Source organism: Haliaeetus leucocephalus, unplaced genomic scaffold, assembly GCF_000737465.1.
Source record: "Haliaeetus leucocephalus isolate CR32 unplaced genomic scaffold, Haliaeetus_leucocephalus-4.0 Scaffold840, whole genome shotgun sequence".
Classification (NCBI taxonomy): domain Eukaryota; kingdom Metazoa; phylum Chordata; class Aves; order Accipitriformes; family Accipitridae; genus Haliaeetus; species Haliaeetus leucocephalus.
Window position 1 is genome coordinate 3,105,884 of NW_010973276.1, and position 21,474 is coordinate 3,127,357.

At 40.2% G+C, this 21,474-nt stretch overlaps 1 protein-coding gene across 5 annotated transcripts in view; it reads right to left on the minus strand.

Annotated features, from left to right (window-relative positions):
• The window catches only part of MLXIP (MLX interacting protein), a 51,586-nt gene that overhangs the window by 18,813 nt on the left and 11,299 nt on the right, over positions 1 to 21,474 (minus strand). For 4 of the 5 annotated variants that reach the window (XM_010582175.1, XM_010582174.1, XM_010582172.1 and 1 more), the window contains exons 2-7: positions 5,387 to 5,493; positions 4,953 to 5,038; positions 3,607 to 3,696; positions 3,288 to 3,329; positions 1,826 to 1,997; positions 761 to 850 (exon numbers count right to left, since the gene is read on the minus strand). In XM_010582175.1, the coding sequence (XP_010580477.1) occupies positions 761 to 850; positions 1,826 to 1,997; positions 3,288 to 3,329; positions 3,607 to 3,696; positions 4,953 to 5,038; positions 5,387 to 5,493 (587 nt within the window). Of the gene's footprint in view, positions 1 to 760; positions 851 to 1,825; positions 1,998 to 2,654; positions 3,266 to 3,287; positions 3,330 to 3,606; positions 3,697 to 4,952; positions 5,039 to 5,386; positions 5,494 to 21,474 lie in introns of those variants that run through there. The other variant, XM_010582176.1, reaches the window with a different exon arrangement.

The following is a 21,474-nucleotide window of genomic DNA, read 5'->3' on the forward strand; positions in this document are numbered from 1 at the left end:
TTTGCTTCATACAACTGCTGCTGACTGAGCAATGAATTGTCTTCCAGAGGAACTGATCTCTTCAGGGGAAACTTCTTCAACCTTCATGCAAGCTGAGTACAATAAAAAAAAAAAAAATCAGTCTGCTGCTTAAGGTTCACCTACACACAGATAGCTGAGAGCTGATTCTCAGTGCAGTCCCACAAAATTCATTTATCTGATGCAGACTGCATGCAGGCCCAGCAAACAGATGTGACTTTTGACTTCCATGAAGATCTGTAACCATCAAAGTTGTCAGCAGTAGTTTAATGTCATATGTAATTCTTGAGAGTACCAGAAAAAGTTCCCAGGCAAACGAAGTGTTAAATCACTTCATCACTAAGAAGTGTTAAATGGGAAAACCTTAGTGATTTCTGTGAGTTCTCCTGTCCACATCTGATGTTCTATCTTTAATTACTCAATGACTTAAGGTCTAAAGGCCATTCTTTTGAAAGGCAAATTAACAACCAGGTTCAAACCTTGGAGTAAACAATCCTAAAGTGACTCTCAAACGCAGGTAAGTAAAGGACTGGGGTCACAGTAACAAGGGAGTCTACCCACATATGCATCTGCTGGAAATAATGAAAAATGAAAACATATATGAAGTGTTCTTCACCTTCCACTCAAATCTCCTGCCTTCTGAAGAGAGCAGATATCTGCAACGTTTAATCTTCTGTTAAAAACTAGTTCATAAATCACTGCAATTTTAAAGAAATTAATTGACTATATATACGATTCTTACCCTGAAAAGGCTCAAAAGTATCCATAAAATCAAAATTTGGCTGGAGAGGAATAAGCCCTGGTTGAATCATGTCAGCATTTCCTAAGTGTGCTGCAAAATTCAGGAGACAGATTAGATTAGCTTCACATCACTTGCACAGTAACAGCAATAGGAATATAGCATTTGGCTAGAACACCAACACACACTCCACAGCCAGGCTTGGCCAGGATGTTTACAGAAAAATTGCTGCTGAAATGAACTGGGCATCTGCTTTTCTTCAGAACTACAGCACAGTTCTGAAATCAAAACCATTGGAGAATGAAACTTTCAATTAGTAAAATGGAAGAGGTGAAACCTGAACGTTCTAACTGGGGATTACCAAGTTTGGATGCCTCCTGCTCCCAACCTCCTGTCCTGCTCCTGCTGCACAATACATAAACTTGCTAGGAAGTACAACCTGAACCACCACAGCTCATAGCACAGTATTTTAAAATAAATGGTCATTCATTTCATTTTGCCTGAAGTACACTTCATGTAAACCACAGTTGCTCTGGAGTTGCTCAGACAGCTTAGACATCCATGCAGCAAAGATAATGCACAGCAGACATCTGCTGTCCCATTAGACAGTCAGAGTCTTCAGTTAGAGAGCATTCAACAGAACTGTATAGCTCTTGGGATGGCTTTTAGAGGAGATGTGACTTGCATTTGTTCTAAGGGACATATCCAAAGAAAAACACATACGCACTCCCTTAAAAACACACACACACACATATATGCTTTGAGATAAGTAACAATGCCTTCATCACTGATAAAGCTAAACACTGCTCATTACAGATTTATTCAGAGCAACATTAGAGGACAATGCTAGGAGCAGCACATAAGAAGCTAAGACAGAAATTAAATTTGGATGAATAACTGGGATTCCATGACCTATAAAGCATAAGACAGCTGTATTCTCTGACCTATTTTTATCTGTGTCAGCAAAGCAAGATAAATTTCTTAGGCAAGGCTAGAAGAGAAGCAAAGCAACAAACCAGACTTCACCTAGAGGTTCCCACTGCAACATAGCTAACAGCCAACAAATACCTATGTCCCTGGAATTTGGCCAGGAAACCAGCTGATGTGAAGACAGTGTGGAGAACAGCGTATCGGTGAACTCAGACATAAGCATATCTGCATCCAAGAGGCTGCCTTCCTCCATAGGGACAGGGGTTTCTCTGCCATACCTTCTTTTTTGCCAGAGAACCACATCATCGTCCTGCCAAAGGAAAAGAAGAAAAGTCAGGCTGCCTAGACAATGCTAAAGCAGTCTGGTGCAGATATATAAACACAGTCTTCATTTATGACGTTTTTAGAGAAAGAAACTCTCCTTTAGGAGCCATGCAAATGGACTGAAACAGATCAGTGGTACTTCTAATATACCAACAACTTCAGCTCACTGATTTGAACAACGGCAGAAAATAACCACAACACTCTGGAAAAGGTTTTTGCCCAAAAAACAGAAATTGACTAGAAGGACATAAGACAAAATAAATTCATCAGCTCTTTCTAGTTTCATTGATTGTACGTATATTTTTGCACCTACAGTTTAACAATCCCATGGTTTGAATAAAGATTTAAAAATAACATGCACAGCAAAAACTCAAAGCAAACAACTCCTATCATGAAGAGTATCTGAGTCTCTGAAATGTAGTTAAGTGTAATTGTAATCTGACTTTGCACAAGGTATGCTGATATTCTTGTGGGCACGTTTAGCCCGTGAAAAACACAATATAATGTGGCTTGGCTTACCGATCCTTCACTACAGGCTAGGCTAAATTGCATTGCATTGCCTTGCATTCGCTGCAGACTAAAAGCACACATAGTCAGGATCTTGTGGCTGAGCCAACATGTAACTGTAACTACACCAACATACCATGATGGTGCATTGGAGCTCATGGCCAAAACAGCTGAGAGTTTTCTGAAACTAGAATAGATCCAGACTTATGCTCAGCTCCAAAAAGAAAAAAAAAAAAATCAGAACAGTGTTTCTGATCATCAATTTATATGCCCAAAGTAGGTTTGATGGCTTTAGGCGACATACTAAATGGTGATACCATTGTTCCTTTAAACATTTTGCCTTATTTAGGATCCTGGCACATTATTTGCCCATGTTGTGGGCAGCAGGAATATCTGCAACATGTAGCACACACATCTTCACAGATCTAGTTACACAAGCAAGGCAGTAGTGCCAGTCATGACTTAGTAATAAGATGAAATAGTGTGCCAAGCCCTCAAAGAGATTGATCTGTCTGGGCACCCAATACTGATTCTCATTTCTTCTGTCACAGCACTTTACATTCAACCTCTCCTCCATCCAATTTAAGCTACAAATCTTACATTGCTCTCTAAGGCACAGAAACATTAAGGTGTCTAACCTTAATTAAAGCTTAAGCAAGATGGTTGTCTTTAGATTTTAATCTATTCAAGCTACTGCACATTACAGCTTTGTTACTTATTGCAGCTTCTACAAGCATAAATGCTGCCACTTATCAGTGGCATTACCCACCCTGACCAAACTTGAAAGATCTTCATCTTTATGTTTCTGTAACTGCAAAAGAACAAAACAGATGTTAAAGTCAGAATAGGTCCTGTATATGCCAGTAGAAGTAGTGATTTTGCAAAACTTTTAAGACCCAATCATGCACAATTAGTCGCTGCACAATAATTTTTAGTTAAGTGGGACTAATCAGATGAGTATCCCTGTACTAGCTTATCATCTGTTTGAAGCATTTTTGCCTGCTAGCAAAAGTGACATCAAAATTCAAAAAGCAACAACATACTGATCAAGTTCAAGTAAGCTACTTTCACTGTGTAAACCAACAGACCCTTTTCTTGAAGTATGTTCTCCACTTGTGGTATTCCCTGATGACTATTTCAATTCTTCGCTTCCAGTATTTCCCTTCTGTTGCAATGGCCTGAGAACACAAACACATACCATGAATTACACTGAATCACATAATGGCTGAATGTTCAATAAATTTCCAAGCAAATATTCAGGCATAAAAAAAATGCAAAAGAAAGCATGTTAATTCTGTTTGAGCTCATGTATCAGCAGTCCACACTGTTGCAGAATTCAGCTATCACAGAGCAAATCTGACAGTACTAACTTCATCTTTCCCACAATAAACAAACAAGAGATGATGTCTGACTACACTGTCAGCATCTCCCACAGCAGTTCAACCATAACCAATAGCTAAGAAATCACATAAAAGCCCTTTTAAAATAAATTTACTAAAATATAATGTATAAAGCATACAATACCCTGTTCTGCATAAAACAGGCAAAGAAAATCGCACAAGGTTACATGAGCATGCACACACATACGCAAAAGCTGTTAAGAATGACATGAAGCAATAGAAATCTGATGTCCAGCTCAAGGATAAGTGTGACCTTGCAGGCTACATACTAATAACAACAAAAGGATCAGACCAATGTGGGTCTTTAATGTATCACAGACAGCAGTGTGTAAGTTGGGGACAGCAGACTAATGAGAGCATTAACACCACTTTCTTGTGTTCAAGGGTCATCTTTCAGCACAAACATCAACACTGTTCTTTCAAAAAAACTGAGACAGTTCCACAAACTCATCTGGAACTCCTTTGAGTTATAAATTATTCTAGAGTTATGCAGTATAGGAGTCACATATTGCCACATCAAGGGCCCCACTGGTTTTCTGCAAAAATGCAAGTACACAAACTCATATTTGCTCTTTTTGTGAAGCTACCTTGACAGAGAAAAAGAAATTGCTTGTTGTCTTGAAACCACCCCTCATCAATTAAATAAAATACAGAAGACTCTCACAGGGTCACTTAGATTCAATCTTGAAAACAGTCATCACTCTTCTTTACCGCTAACTTCAGCCATATCCAGCCAGAAGAGAGCAGTGGCTGTCAAGATCTTAACTATTCAAATTGCACTTCTATGACTTATGCTTCACTAAACTAGAATATAGACATAAGTTACACAGATAATAAATGTCCTTCTGGTTGCACCTTGATCATCTCAATGTGATAAACCTCCATAAATGGGATCAGTCTGCTTTATATTAACGGTTCTTTCTAAATAAAGACAACGGAGAAAAGAATTGCTATGCTGCTCTCATATCTAGCAGACTAGAAAATCTTGTTATAAACTCTAGAGCTCATTAGTCTGTTCCTCAGGTTTTACATACCTCTGGCCGACGATGTTCATCGACATCAACAGAGCCGTCCAGTGGAGTCACAAAGTGGCACACTGGATTCTTGCGCTTCTCCAGGTCTGAAACAAGAATGAAAATGTGAGTGCTCAGCCTCTGCAGAGAGCTCTGTCACTTCAATTGCAAGATGTGAAAAAATAATCTAGCCAGGGTTCCCTCCAGATAACCAACATGAAATGGGGAGATCTCAGGCTGTGACTGGACCGATCAGTACAGTCTCTCTGTGGACATCTATCTCTAAGAAAGCACACTGATCCAATGGCAGGGCCATGACGGCCTCTGAGACATCTGGGCCTTCAGCAGATTTTTGAGCTTTTCATTAGACGGTAATTTAAATTCTCTTGCTTCTTACATATAAGTCTCTCACAAAGTATTTTATGGCAAGTCACACAACCGAGCATTACACTTACATTGCATGTACCATGCCCTCCAGATGGCGTTATTGAGACGGATTTTATCTCTCCACTGAAGTTTCAAGCCTTTAAAATTTTTCCATTTTGGAGAAACCAGCTTTCCACTAAAACAAAACAGAGAACAAATCATTCTGTTTTCAGTTTTTCTCTTCCCACTCCTTTCAAGACAAAGCATCCCCCTAAAACTGCCAAACTGCCAACAGAAAGAAGTACAAGCAGCCACGTTTGGCCAGTGACAACTTTTGCCATATGCCGTCCACGGCTTACTGATCTAGGTGCCAGAAGCAAGTCCAGTTTTCAAGACTCCTTCATGTTCTCATCTGCCTGCTAACAACTGTCACAATTGGTCTCACAAGCATCTTCAGCAGGACTGAAACTCATTTCACTCATGCTTTTCTCCTTGCCAGTATCCCACCTTCTCAAACACCAGCGTATGAGCTTCCATCAACTGAGAGCAAGATTACTCAAAATTAAGCCCCAAACCTGGCCTAGAGGTTTTTGCACATTTGGCCACATATAGTTTTGGCTTGGATTTTACCAAGGAGCTGGATGAAGTCAACACAAGTTCATTTCTACAGTTTCATTCAATTTTCCAGGCTGGTAACACTGGAAAAGAAGACTGAAATGCCAGTTCTGGCCCAAGAAAAACCATCACCCACCAATTCTACAATGCTGGTAAACATGGCTGGGCACAAAGGATCACCAACAGGCTAGAAATAGTAACTTTTCTCCAAGGAAAGGGAAGGCTGCAAAGAGAAATGGCTTATGTATGAACAATCTTGGGAGGTGGGAGTCAGAAGGAAGAAGCAACAGGGACTCCAATAAGCACTGTATAAACACAAACTAGCCAGCCCTTAAAACACAGCTTTATGAATTATTAATCCATATTACTGACAGAGCAGAGGAAGTAGGAAACATTCATAATGTAGTAAATTTTAAGCCACAGATTAAGTATAGGTATTGTTCCGATCCCAGGTTCTCCCTCTCATTTTTTGTGGTTTTAGCCATACATCTTCCTAGTTTACGTTTCTTTATGCTGCTCATGCATTCTTGCTACAACAGAATCGGACCAGCAATACAAACTGCAATCAGTAGGACAACACATGCAAAGGCAACAGCTTCATCTTGAAACATTATGAGCATCAGGTCAAGAGGTTAAGGTCTTATGTAGTGAAGAGTACCCAAATAAGTGACAGGAGCAACATCACCTCCAGACACTCTGCCCTCTCAGAAAACATCACTGAGCACCTGGTCAATCAGGAGTGACTTCTACCATAAACTGCAGTGGCACTAGAGAGACGTACTAGAACTGGCCTGTGCTAGGGCACTGTATATTTGCTATCACACATTCAGTGCAAATTAACTCAAAGAGTTGAATTATTCCTCCTGTAATGTCCCCGTTTTACACTTAAGCTCTAAAATCACTGTGAGAATAGAAACTACATCCTACAGAAGTGCCAGGCACTTCCCTTGGCTTGCCCAAGGCCATGCAGAGGCAGGCCTGAAGCTGGAGAACTGCTGATTCCCAGTTTCCCACTTGGTCTGGGAAACCTCCTGACAGCAGCTCTTTTTTAAGAAAACTTGTAATAAAACTTGTAATACTATAAACAAGTAAAAAGTCCTCACAGCCTACACAAAAGAAGCCAGCATGCCAGAGCTGCCAATAGTAGGATATTAAACTACCATTTACTTCAAGTATTTGGCTCCTCATTTCTTTTCTCCCTTGCTAGCACCACTGCTGCTGTTACCACTCAGGTATTCCCACAACCGTGACAGTAACAGATGAGCAAATGCCAGACCTCAGCCAAGTGACAGGTAAAGAAAAGCCAGCTCTGCTCTTTCAATTTTACTACTATGTATAATGCCAGTTGTAGCAATAGGTTAAATCACCACCAGGCGAGCTGATGCCTGACAGTAAAAAGATTTATTTTTTTTCTCCTCAACCTCTTTAAAAATAAACTGTTATGCTTTTGTACGTACAGGCAAGTGCGTGTAGAGACCAGGTATCAACTGCGCTAAAAGGACAATTCACAGCAGCATGAGAGCAGACAAGTGACAAGCTTGTGAGTCCTGTGTTCACCGCGGTCCATGCCCCACTGCCCTTTCAGGGTGTATGCTGTATGCTGAGCCCTCCAGGCTATGCTGTAAGGCTCTGCTGCAGCCTTTGGGACTATGGTGCTTGAGAAGAAATAAAGTACAAACAAAATTTGGTACACAAAACAGAACATTGGCTGCCTCTAAGGCAAGTAGACTTGCTGAAGCAAGCAACTTCACTGACTGGAAGTAATAGTAAACCATGTAAACTATTAGCAAGGAATAGGAAAAACAATTATTAATGTACTTGTGTTATTCTCTGTAGCTGGGCTCTAAGACACTCAATACAACCACACTTTGTATGCTCACTGAAGTCTATGAAAGCTCTTCTGGATTTTTTTTTTTTTTTTTTTTTTTTTTTTTTGCACCAGTGTACCCATATGCCACTCTTTGAAATACATCTCCCAAAACCCCACTTCTAAGTTCCAAGACTATTTCAGTTTATGGAAAGATCTCCAAATTAAGTATTTTATCTCACTGTTATCCAGCTACTGTGGGTCAGGGCAGAAAGTGGATCTCCATCTGTTTAATATTTTCCCCATCTCTGCAAACTCTCATCACCTTCACAGTGTTCACTGCACAGCCAGCTCTGCCTCAAAATCATTGCATACCTTATCATTCCTTCTAAACCCAGATTAAAGCACATGTTTTTATGTTTCTCATATGTACATTAACAGTTCAGAGACAGGAGATTAACATGCTGATGCATCACCAACAGTGACAAAACGCCCACATGCCTTCGACTAAGAAATCTGTCAACTTAATGTTCATCTCTTCATAGCTCTGTGTGACTGGACAGTTTGCCAGAGCAACAAAACTCTTAGAGTCTTCACTCAGAATAACAAGAACAAACACTTTTCTACAAAAAAACTAAAAGGAACTGTAATTAATTCTTGTACAGTCTTTGCATCTTCAAAGAGCCAATTAAAACTGGAATTAAAACACAAATAGTTTAAAACATTTTCTATTACATTCTTACAAAATGCTAAACAAAATACTGCATCAAAAGAAGGAAGTGATTAAGAACCTATTCTTAAAATAATTATTATTTTTAGTTCCCGCGGGAGCAAAGCACAAGTCCAGCTTGAGGTCATAAATGAAACGACTTTAACCTCAGGAGACAGGAATCAGCATGAAGCTGACAACAATATTTAGACACTACTCCAAGTTCCAAAGCCAATGGAAAGTCGACTGAACAACACTGTGACTGAGAGCAGCTGCCTGACTGAAACCCATCTTCAGATTTTAAAGCAGAAAAAAACCCACAAAAACACCCAAGTGGAGAGACCCACTGGCTGCTGCTCCTGCCAGCTCCCTGTCTCCTAAGACCACACCAACTCCTACAAGAAATGCAGAGCAACTTGCCACCAGCTAGATGGTCACAATGTACCTGCAAGCATAAAACATCAGTGCGCACACGGTCCTCTCTCTTTCTACAACGGCTGCTGCAACTCTGCAGGAGTGCTGGCTCCAAAGAGGGGAGGAGGAGAGCGTCCTAAGGGAGGCATGGACCAAACACTGCATGGTACAAGCTGGGACAGCTGCATCCACACCAGCCAGTGGCATGACCTAGAGGATGTTGGTGCTGCACAGACGATGCCCAAGGAGATGAGCGCAGAGGGAATTAAGCTCTCAGTTGCATTGTGCAGGGGTTGTTGCTGCCAGAAGCACAGCCTGCCTGTGCTACCCAGGATGTGCAGGCTCATGTAAGCAATGCTGGAGGAACATGTCACTTTCATATCTTCATCACTATCAAACACAGGTCAAATCAAACTGGCTGAAAACCATCTGGTGGATAATGTGCAATACATTCCAGCAGCTCAGTTCAGTCTCCCATGTAGAAATCTCCACCTCCCGAGACCAAATGTCCTCAAGTGATTTGATCACAGCAAACCGACTAAAAAAGCTTCAGCTGAACAGCCAACAAGAGCTGGAATTCCCCTTGGACACAGGGGCCCCAACATGCTTTGGAGAAGTTGCAGTATTTTCAGAAGTGAAGCTGCAGGCAGTTGAGGCTGCCACTTCCATATGCTGCAGCTTTCACCTATGAGTCCTGGATATGCCCAGAGAGGCTGGAGTCCATTCCCAAGTTTTTTTACATACTTTTTCTCAGCTCAGGAACTACCTCAGGCAACTGAGATCCAAGCAGGCAGACACACAACACAGCACTGATCTGTCAGAGTAACACGACTCTCTCCATTTTTAAAATTCTAGTGAAAGCAGCTGTGTTTTAAAAACAATTACAAACCTTCAAACATCACAAGATTTGCAGCAAAGTACAAGAAGCAGATGTCCATTGTGAGAGTGTGACCCAATTCCCTTAAACATGTTTTATTTTTATATTTTTCTTCAATCAACTGAAATATAACTGGGGAGAAGGTATGTATTCTAACATGGTACAAAACAGATTTTACCCTGGCAATGTCCATTTTTATGCAAAGTCTCACCTCCCAGAATCTCATAATTTTCTTCTATGTTAATAACACCCAAATTAAAGCATTTTGGGCACACACAGGCAAACAGTACCTATGGAGAGTTCTTCCATTCTTGTCTCCATAGGCTTTTGTTAAAGACTGTATGTTAAAGGGCTGCCTTCCACCGGTGATCAGTGATGAACAGCATTTTAAGCATATGACTAACAAATATTATCTAGAAAAGCAGTTAATGAATGGTCTTACAGCAGATTTTAGTGATGCTTTTGACTCAGTAGGGACAAGGCAAATGGGTGACCTTCTTCCTTAACAGGTCTGGGGCACATGAGATGCCATTCACAGCTGTTAGGATGACTTCAAATTTAAAGCTGTCTATAACAGTGAAAAACCATTCAATCAATAAACTCAACAGAAAAACTCCTGCCAACATCAGTAGAAGCATGATCAAGCTCTGATATGACTCACAACAGAAGAATCCCCTGTTCTCCTCCCTTAAATCAGAGGATTTTAAGATGGACTTCGGTCAGCATAAAACCATGTGACGCAACCACCCTCTGGATTTAGACAGAAATGGGAAATTTATCTGTGTGCAAACCCAGAAGTTTGGGGGTTTTTTCATTACTAACTAGCATTAAGAAATGCTAGCATTTTAAGAAACACTGATTTCTACAAAGAACACTGAAGGGGCAGAGAAGGAAAGTTTTAAATACTAAGATAAATTCCACCCAAACCAAGACAATCTCAGAAGGCTGGTCTGGTCAGCTTACATAGTCTCCATTTAATAGGTGGTTTGATAACATGTTGATTAAGTGGAAAGTAGTACAGTATGGTAGAACTTACATTTTTTTATACAGCTCAAATGCTTTATTAAGCTGTTCCTGATTCAACTTGCAATTCCCCATTTTTTATCTACCTCAGAAATGGTCAAAACAGTACCATAGCTTTATGTTTCAAATCCTTTTCTAATAGAATACAATAGGGAAGATTTTGCTGTAAATACCAGTCTGAAAAATCTCCTTCCCTCATTCAGAAAAAAATTAAGTTCATTCTCCACACCATGACATGTAAATGTTGCTGAGCAAGGAATTTCAGATGGCAAGCTATCTTGTGATTGTAGTGAACTAAATGCTGCACAAAGTAAGAGGTCTTTGAAATACCCTGTGAAGGAAGAAATGCATGATCTCTTGCTTAAGAATAAGGAAACAGTGAGACTGATTTATATGCTCATGGCTACGAAGCGTGTGAGTGACAGTACTAGAAGTGGGACACAGATTTTTTTTTTTTGACGTACCACCATACTCTGCATGTAAAACCCTCATTTCCACCCTCTCATCTTTCATTTGTTTTGGTATGTAGGGACAAGGAAAATCTCTGGCTAGAGTTGGCTCTCTAGCTCAGGAGGAGTTATTTTTTTCTTTTGCACTCAGATAGCATCTGGCCTAGATCTATCGTACGTGGAATTTAAACATAAACCTCCGAGCGCCACAGCTCAGATTCCCCAGGCCTGACCCTGCTGCCCAAATATATATTCTCAGCAAACACAGCAAAGATGCCTTGAAAAGCAGCTACTGCAGACCTGCAGGAATCACTTCTCATACAGACCACAGGGGTCTTGTGTACTACAGTTGTAAGCAAATTATTTTGTTTTCAAATCTGAATTTTGTAAATTCAGTTTACAGGAATGAGCTACAAAAATGTATTACATTTTCCTGTATAGTTAACAGATTCCCACTGTCCTTGTGCTAAAAGACCTCTTTTTTTGCCTCGTTAACTCCTGCCTCAAAACCCACTTCCTCTGTGCCTTTTTTCCGCCCAATTCCTTCCTGTACATGATGATGCATTCTTTTGAGGTAGACTAGGATTTTTCCTTTTATTGCAGGTGATGGTAATGAGGCTATTAAGCAATAGAAAAACAATGTGATTTGATATTACAGTAGCTAAATAGATTAGCTTTGTCAGCAACACAGAAAAGGAACTTTCTGGCTTCTCCCCAGCAATTTTTTTTTTTTGAAGGCGTGGTTTTAGTTTGTTTTTTAATCTCCAATCTGTTTTGTTGGGTAGTTGGGCCTGTCAGCTCAGCTCTCCAAGAGCCAAAACTAACAGTATTTCCCCAAACAAAGGTTCATTCAGAGAATCAGATTATATGCATTGTGTGCTGGAGCAAAGAGGCAGGCAAGTGAAACAAAAACATTTCTACACTGAGTGAATGTGTGTAGGACTTGCAAAGAGGCCACGCTTTAGCATCTTACTGTTTGTACCTACAGAGTTAATCCCAGCTGCAGCCCTAGAATACTAATCCCCAACAGAGCTCATTTTAAAAGCAAGCATTAGTGTAGCTCATTTTCTTGGTTACCTAGTTCATCCTCCTTTACCTGAAATCCTCGTGTAGTAGTGGACTCCAGGTGTGTGGAGGGATGTTATATTGCCCACACTCCACAAATGTCAGTAGGGAGCTTTGTGCTGAAGTTACATCAAATATTTTAAAACAACCAAACCCTCCTCACTGTTTGATTCATCTTCTTTTAAAAATAATACTTCAACCTTGAAGACAGAGATACTAGAACAGACAAACACTTTTCCTCTATCATGAGCATTATAGATTAAGAAGTGTTAGAAAAATAAAAACCAAAAATTAAAGTTATCCACTGGCAAATTGGAATTGCAACACCTGCCAAGGAACATTCACCCGGGAAGGTTGAGGTATGCACCTCCTGAAAAGGAACACGAAAGTAAAAGATCAGTCATGCACCAGAAGCAAACATTCCGCCCCAACGAATGCACTATAAACCTTCATTTATTTATTTTACAAATTGAACATTATTTTAAGCAAAGTTTGGAAGTTTAACTTACTTTGCATAAATGAAGATTCACAGAGTCTGGGCTCGTGCTCTGATACAGACCATGTCTACACTGGCGACTCACAAATGGACCAGTTAAATGTTGTGGCATGCTGAACACTACCTTGCAAGGGCCTGGCTTATGCCAGCAGACCTGTGCTTTGCCAAGGCAATGTACTGCAACCTCCTCAGAGAAAAGCAAAAGCTGAAAAACTCACATTTTGAAAGTATTATCGCATCTACACTGACAGCGTTTTATACCACCATTACATCAATCAAGGAAAGGAGTTTCATGCTGTAGTTTTAGCCAAACATAATATGGCCAAGAGCTGCTATGTGAAGAGGAAGGCTTGCCAACAGCTAGGAAGGACCATTGGAGAAATGCTTTCAACAGAAGCAAGTTTCATGCAAGGTATGAAAGGGTGACAAGAGCTCTGAAACAGCACAGGGTGAAGGGGAACATAAAGAGGAGTACAAGTATCAAGGAGACTTGGAGGCTATAGTGTCCTTCAGCCAGTGTCTATTTAAAGACTCAGAATATTTAGACAGTTTCACATTTCCAGTCAGAAATCAAAGGATATTTCTAAAAATATTCCTGCTTTTCCAACATTTGTCCAACATTGACTCACTTACTACAAACAGCAAGAAAGCAGAAAAAGCTTTGTAAATAACGTCAATAATATTTCAGTCAAAAGGCTGAGAAACAGGCCTCACCATCACCATTGTTGTGGTTTAACTGCAACTACCAATGCTAACTCTTGATCAAAACCTGATCTTCATCCCTGTTGTACTTAAGTGTGCCCATCTACAAAAGTCATGTACTTTATAAACTTGATAAGCATTAAAACTTTATAAAATGTCACATACTTCAACTGTAAAAAAATCAAAGCCTTCTTCAAAGGACTACCAGATACCACCATAAAAAAAAAAAGACACTGAGATCCAAGGTCAGAGGCGAGTACCACTACTTTCATTTGCCCAAATCTGAAATGCCAAGACAGAGAGCAGCTTGCCCATGGCCACAAAGTATGTCAGTGGCAAAGTGAGGACAGAATGCCAGCCAATCATATCCCAGCCACACACCCCATACTAGAAATACTACTAGCAAAACAAAGTTTTAGCAAGGATTGGATTTACATATTTCAATTTACACATTCCCCAGCATGAGAGAATAATTTATCAAATATTTTAATATGCTCAGTATGAAAATGGTATAAATGTAACACTGTAGGAATTAACCTGACCTGCATTGTCATTTTATTTGGCATTGCTGTTTCTCAGCTTGTGTCTGGTCAATGAAAAAGAAGAAAGAAGTCTTAATTTTTCTCCCACTTGGCTAGAAAAATCAAGACAACATAGAATCCATTTTTATTCTCTGTGGCAAAAGTTTACAAATAAACATTAAAATATTCATATTTTCTGAACTATTTCCAGGGTCTTCTAGGAACACATCTGTTACTCAGATATCAGTGTGTGTAAAAACAGATCTCCTCAAACCTTCCTTTAGAAGAAAGCGTCATTGTAAATGTTGTCAGCAGTTAAAAAATCTTACAGTTAAGAGAGTTACAAAATTTTTGCAGTAATACAGGCTTATTATTTAAAAAATAAACTGCACATGTAATTGTTCTGATTTTTGTTTATTTAAACACTGCAACCAAAAGTTTCTATTCTGGTGTAAAATGTTAAGAGACACAATCTGTCATTTATTTTCCTGGCAGATTAGATGTAGATGTGGAAAGCATACAAAATGAAGATCATCACAGTTTCTAAGTATTCAGTTTAAAAAAAAGTTCCTTTGAGGTAAGAACCAGTAGTTCAAGTGTGGACTTACCTATACTGTATAGATTTAATATGTACTCTATACAGGGGAGTTCAAATCTCAGTTGGAACTCACCATCTATGCATGTTTAATATTATCATTTAATCCTACATAAAAGGAAAATTATGGTAGCATACACAATCACTACAAAAGGCAGGAAGCATCTGAATTTGTATGTAGGTATCTTTGCACATTTCTTATGATGAAAAGCTTTTATTATAGGATCACAAGCAATCTGTCCACATCCAAAGCCTCCATGTAGATGGTAAGCAGCACATCCTGAATATTTAGCACTTCCGTTGGTGGCCTCTCATGCTGTTTGCTTTTTAGTGCTCATACCTTGATTTATAGATTATTACTTAGGGTTAACAAATTCCTCACAAGCTTTTCTACGGTGCTTTCACCTCATTTTGCAGGTGAGAAACTGAGGCATAGACTTATTAACATTTCATTATCCACTTCTCTGATCTGGCCAATGTGAGATGATATGCCTGCATTTGCTTGCAAAACTGCATCCAGTTCCCTTTCCTGATCTCTCACCATGCCAGATGGACCTCCAGCCAATGCTCTCACCACCTCTACAGTCACTGCTTTGACTAGCGTATACCTCCAGTTTTATAGAAAATTCATCTCACCAACCTTAAAAAGAGTTTTGCAGGACAAAGCACTCCACTTGAAATTTGGTGGAGTGGCCCATGTTCAAGGCCCTGCTCCAATCATTAGGGTAATATAGTCTTGAAAAATGATGGGAACTTCTTCGTTTTCCTTTATTCTTTTTAATATGGGCAATACATTTTGTTTCAGCTTTATTAGTGGAACAGACTGAACCACTTTGAACAACTTTTCATCCAAAAATCATATGCTCAGACATGTGAAAGTTCAGATCAAACAGTTAACCAGAAGTATAGTTACAGATTAGGAATTAGTGGGCAACTTTAAGAGCAGGATATGATACCAGTGTTGCCTACTGTAATTGCTGGGTAAGAGGGTGGGAAGTCAATTCTTTTTAATGTTTTCTGCAGCATAGCTTAATGCCTCATGTTTTAAAGGACTCACCCTTGTAACAAAACGATCACATTATCTCTGTATTTAAAGCAGTAAGCATGAAACCCGCTCACAGAATGCCAGACAGCTGTTCTCCACCTGCAAGCTGCGGGCCAAGTATTGAAGTCAATCGACTAGAAATGTAAAATTTCAAATCCCACCCCTCGCCAGTTCCCCTTCTCTCTGGTGCTAGGATTGAAAGGTTCACATAGCTCAGTCAGTGCTGTGCCTTGCTGCAGAACAACCAGAAGATGAGTATCCAGCATTATTCACAAAGTTGTCAAAACTATTTTTAACACAACCAGCTCGAGAACTTTCACTTAACATATCTTGCAACTTTGTAATACACAAAGGTGCACCAGTAACGAACACTGTGATCAGCAGCAGTGAGGGCTGTGAGAGTTATCAGTTTGTCTTTGCTGCATTATCTTTACCAACAGCTTTCTTTTCAGCTACCTCCCTGCTGCATGCTTCCCTTTTAGAAAACAGCCACTGCACTCAGTGCACCCCTTCATCACTTCCTTCTCTTCATCTCGCCTCCCTGCTGCTCAAACAAGATTTAGAAGGTTTTGGTGAGGCAAAGGAAACATATATACCTAACCGTGTTACAGGTGGCAGAACAAGGATATCACTATCAGTTCTACTGTGATCTTTTCTTACAAAATCTCTGCTAGGAGGTAAAGGAACTTTCCTACTGCTATCAACTGTTATGATAATGATGATCAACATGTTGTATTGATAAACATATCAACAAAGTAATTCACATCAGATCAATACATTTGGTTTTCCTTGTTTTTTAAGTGTTTCTTGTGCGCTCTCATGCATGGTGAAAAGTAAGAAGTGTCATTTTTAGAGCAGCTTCAATATAAAGGGAAGTAATCCTACTCATTTATGTCACAGTGTCTTGAAATTTTCCACTTCTTCCTAAAACTTGATTTCTGCCACTGACTTTTCATCAACCTTCTCAGAATCAGAATATTCATTACAAAGAGCTGTTTTCCTATAGAGATGATCAGGAACTGATACAGTTGTCCAGTGCACCTTCCTTCTCATTTAAAAGGATGGCTGTTGGCAAAGACCTTCTTGTACAGAGAGCTATGAACGTGTCAGGATCCTTTTGAATCTTAAAGCCTAGCCTAGGTTAATAAACTGATCAAGATGTGATGATCTGGGGCCTTGTTTTAAGCACCTAAATTGTAGTTCAAAGACTTTTCACACGCAGAGCTTCTGAAAAACCCAAACAAACCGTATCAGCATGGCAGATCAGCACAGCTCTCTGAGCAGCACACATAGCGACAGGAACCCAGAGCTGTTTACCATGCTCAACAGGCAGAGAAACCCGAAACCACCACTTCTACCACAGAGGATAGTGTAACATTCTCTGCGCAACATTACAACCTATAAATACACTGCAAGACTTCAGGGATCTTATTCTGAAAGCGACTTAAGTGTTTTAAAAAGAAGAGACACTCCCCCACCTCTCCCCTTGTGAAACAAAGCTTTCATACCAGCTGCCTGCAACCAACTCCCTGCAGCATGAAGAACAGCAGACTTATTACCAAACTCAGTTAAAGACTCAAGATTGCAACAGCATGTACAGTTTATTCAAAGTTTACATAAAAGCTGAACCAGAAACTACACAACAGACAGAAGGAGACTAAAGGCACTGTTGTGTTACTACAAAGGCTATGGACAGATCAAAAAAAAAAAAAAAAATCCCATAGAAAGATAATGTAGGGAGAAAACCCCTTCAGGGTTAACATAAACCAGAGTGGAATGAAGAAAAAAAGGACTTAAAAAAAATAAAATAAAAGCACCTCTAAAAGGCCACACACACCTCACAGGACAAGTCTCTACTTAGAGCTTTGTTGGATCTATGTGCAAACAAATGCTTTGACAATGCCTTCACCAAAACCAGCCCTTCAATTAGAGGTGAACGTCACACAGACTTGTGAAGCAGCAGTTCCTCCTGCCCCTGCTACAGCAGCAGCCACATCTCAAAGCATAGCAGTGAAACTCCCTGGGATTCACCAGTCAAAGACCACAGCCTCCTAGGAAGGTTGAACATTCAGAGAACGAATAGTGGAAAAGAGACCTTCACCTCTGGGTCACCAGCTCAAACAGGAGCTGTGGAAACTTCTCTGCAGCACTGCAGGAAAAGCTGTGAAAGTGACCCTTCGTTCATTAACTGGGACATGGTAGGGAGCATACTAATGCTCATGACACACAGTCCTCACCACACTTTTGCCAGATGGCTCTTGTTGCCTATTTGGGATTGGACAGGCCAAGGGAGATGCCTGGTTCCCACACACAGATGGAGAGAACATGAGCCCTGTCCTCAGGAAAGTGCCTCCAGTCATGCTGAAGAGTAGAGTTTGTTACTTTATAATGAAGGTGGTTTATGGTTATTATGCTCATCACAGCACAGGGTATTGACCAATGTTTCTTAGCAGTTAACTTTATAAAGCAATATTTAACCTCACTATAAGCGGCGAGTGTTGGAGAAAGACCTTGGTTTTATCGCAATATAACTTTATAAAGTCATTCCTTTGCTCACAGTAACCACCACACTTAAATATCTACAGCATAACAGTTCAGCAATTCTGACACCATTCACCTGTGCACTAGTTAAAAGATACAGCCGGACTGACATATCCCCTTTCCTTAGGAAGAACACAGTTTCAAATGGACCAAAATGGTTTATGTTCCAAAGCAAGTGGTGACTTCCTGAGTAAAACATACGACAGTATCAGCACTTTCCTGCATCTTACTACAAACAAAGCAAAAAAATCACTAAATGAACCTCACACAAGTCTCTTCTTTGAACCATGTTTTTCTCATGTGCCAAAATTACAATAAATCAGCCTCAACCTTCACTTTGTAGAGTCCCTTAGAATGCTCAAATGAAAGGTAAATAACATTTCTTACATGTTTATTGCTATAGAGAGAAGCAAACTCTCTAAACTTCCTATGATCTGTCTCCCCATTTTAAAAAGCCTGCTATATCCACACAGCCTATAATCACCACATGCAGAGGTCAGACCCCAAGCCTACTAATGTGCTAATAAAAACTGCTAATAAAAATTTTAGGCTCCTTAAGCTCCGCTAGGATTTTTACTGGAGATTTGAGTGTTCTACTTGTATGACTGGATACTGAAAACAGATGGGATTCATGCTGGGCTCCTAAACAACAGCCTTCACAGACCAAAACTTTATTAGAAACAGTAATGAATCAGCTTTTATTGCAGATTTCTGTGCATCTACTTACAGAGTCTCTAAGTTGAGCTGTGCTATTCAATAACATTTGCTGATTTGGTAAAGTAAATGAGCAAAATCTAATCACATGGTTCCTATGAAGGGTTAACTATTTCACACAGCAAGAGAGACAGACCAGAATATGGGAATGCCTCTTGTTCCCGTGCAGTTTGATTACAGATTACCCCTCAGTCATAAGAGGAATGACTCAGATCACAGAGTCATTCAAGTCACAAACATACTCGCTCTCTGCTTTCACAATAGAGCAGAATATCCAGTACCTTCAGGCAGCCAGTTAGGGAAGGCAGCTGCACAGAATGAGGCTGATATCGCAGAAAGCAGCCATGCAGCAACACAAACTGAGCTTATCTCAAGCTTCCAGACCCAAATGCCACTACCATCCCTCGCTGCCCTGAAGAAAACATGGTTCTGTACCAGGCAAAAGCTATAAAATGAGAGCACTTTAAAGCTGTAATTTTTATGGGGCAAAAGACAAATCTCTTATTTAGAAGAAAAAAATGTTAGCAAATAGTGAAAGTGCTGCCTGGAATTTTTTCACAGCTGATACCAAAAGGCTGTCTAGCTCACTCTAGTACTTGGCACCAGACCTCACCTGCTTTAGCAAATGCTGTAAGAACATCCATACAGGTTGGGACAACCTGCATGGGAGTACTGGGCTTTCCCAGTACTCCATCTCCAGCAATAGACACAAGCCGGTGGGTGCTTGGCAAAGAGTGAAAACAGGACGAGCATGTTTGTATGACGCTCCCTCCAGCCCCTCTCAACTATAAAAAGGAAAATGATATTAACTATTATATTAACTTTACTCCCTAAAAGTGAATTGGAAGAACTACACTGTTTCTCCTTTTGCTGTGTTTATAGACACCTTCCCCCCCGCCCCATACCTGGGTGAATTGAATATGTGTATTGATTTGGCAGGTCTCTGCTTTGAAAAGGGAGGGATAATGACATTTTTAATAGAGAACAGCCACTATGGTGACTACTGCAACAACTCAGATGCCCCAGCTTTTGGATAGATTGCTTCAGGCTCTTGGCTATTTCGAAATCTCTGCTTTCTATTTTCAACAGGTTTTAGGTGTCAAACATGGTTACTAATTACCTGAAGTAAGTGCAGTTTCCTCCTTGAGGACATCTGTATCTTTGATCAAGTCAGTTCTCCCATTCCAACACTAGGTGCATTTAAAAATAAGCTGACAACACGCAAAGAAATTCTCCAGCTCTGTCGCAGATCTAGGTATTTCACAACCGTGTCTGAATCCTTTGACTTAGTCCTTCCTTTCTAGAAGTTCTATATCCTCAAACCCAGAAAAGTCATTTTTCTGTGTGTTCCCAGGTCACTAACCTGTTCCCCCCACTACAACCCTCCTCTCAATTTTCTTTCTCAAAAGCTGTGTTATAAAGAGCAAAAGCAAGTAAATCATTCCCTTTTGCTGCTTCATGCTTTCCCACACCTGGCATGCCACCATCATATTTTCTATTCAAGTTCTCTCAACCTCCACCCTGTCAGGGACAGATGTTTACCAAGCAAACAGAAAGCTGGACTAAGCTGAAGTATCTGTGCAGATACTAATATGCAGGAGTTTGACTGTATTCAGGAAGACACTTATACCTTCTTTGGACACCGTACAGAATAAGCTAACATGAGAGTCATGACATGTAACATTCAGACCTCTATGCACTGCTAACAGACAAGCAAACTTCAGATCCCATTCCTGAATCCACAATGCAGCTTAGCAGAACCAGGACTTCATTGTGTTGCCTCTCACTCAAATACAGCAAGTTCTCCTGATGCAGACAGTTGTCACTGTGAATATTATTAGCAGAGCTTGACTTGACATGGATAAGTTTGTTCACACAGCTACAGCTTCTATACAAACATTCAGAAATTCATCAGAATGAGCAGAGACCAACCATCCTAGAAAATAACAGATTATGTCATTCTTTGCTCTGGGAAATGTGGCAGCAGATAACATCCATATCCACTGACTGGCAGATCAGGAATACAACAAGAACTTCCACTGGCCTCTTCCCATTTGGCACTTGCTCTCTAACAGCTGCCAGGCCCACAGCCCAGGTATTTCCTTTTTAACTTCTTTTTTTTTAATTTTCCTTTTTACATGCATGCCTTTTTTTACCCTGTTGATCACTTCTGCCTCTGACACACTGCGAAGTAACGGTTTTCAATAACTAACACAGGCTACATCAAGTGTCATACCACAACACCAAAAGCAAAAGTCTGCATAATAATAAGATGATAATGAACAGCAGTCATGGACTTCAAAGAATCACAAAGAACGGAGAAGCTCTTCCACAATTCATGCTCCATTTGGTCCCTGTCCCTTTGGGAATGGTGTCAATAGTGAAGACAAACAGCGAATAGATTTAACAGCAGCCTAAAATGTGGATGCAAGATGCAGCAAGATCAATTTAGCAGAATAGCCTGTGATGGCTCGCATGCACATCCACATGAATGTTCAGTTGCTAGATGGTAACTAAATGCAGTGCGCCTAAGTTATTTTTAGGTTTACTCCAATGTCACTTCATTCCAGCTGCTCCAAAGATACACCACCGCTGTCACTCCTG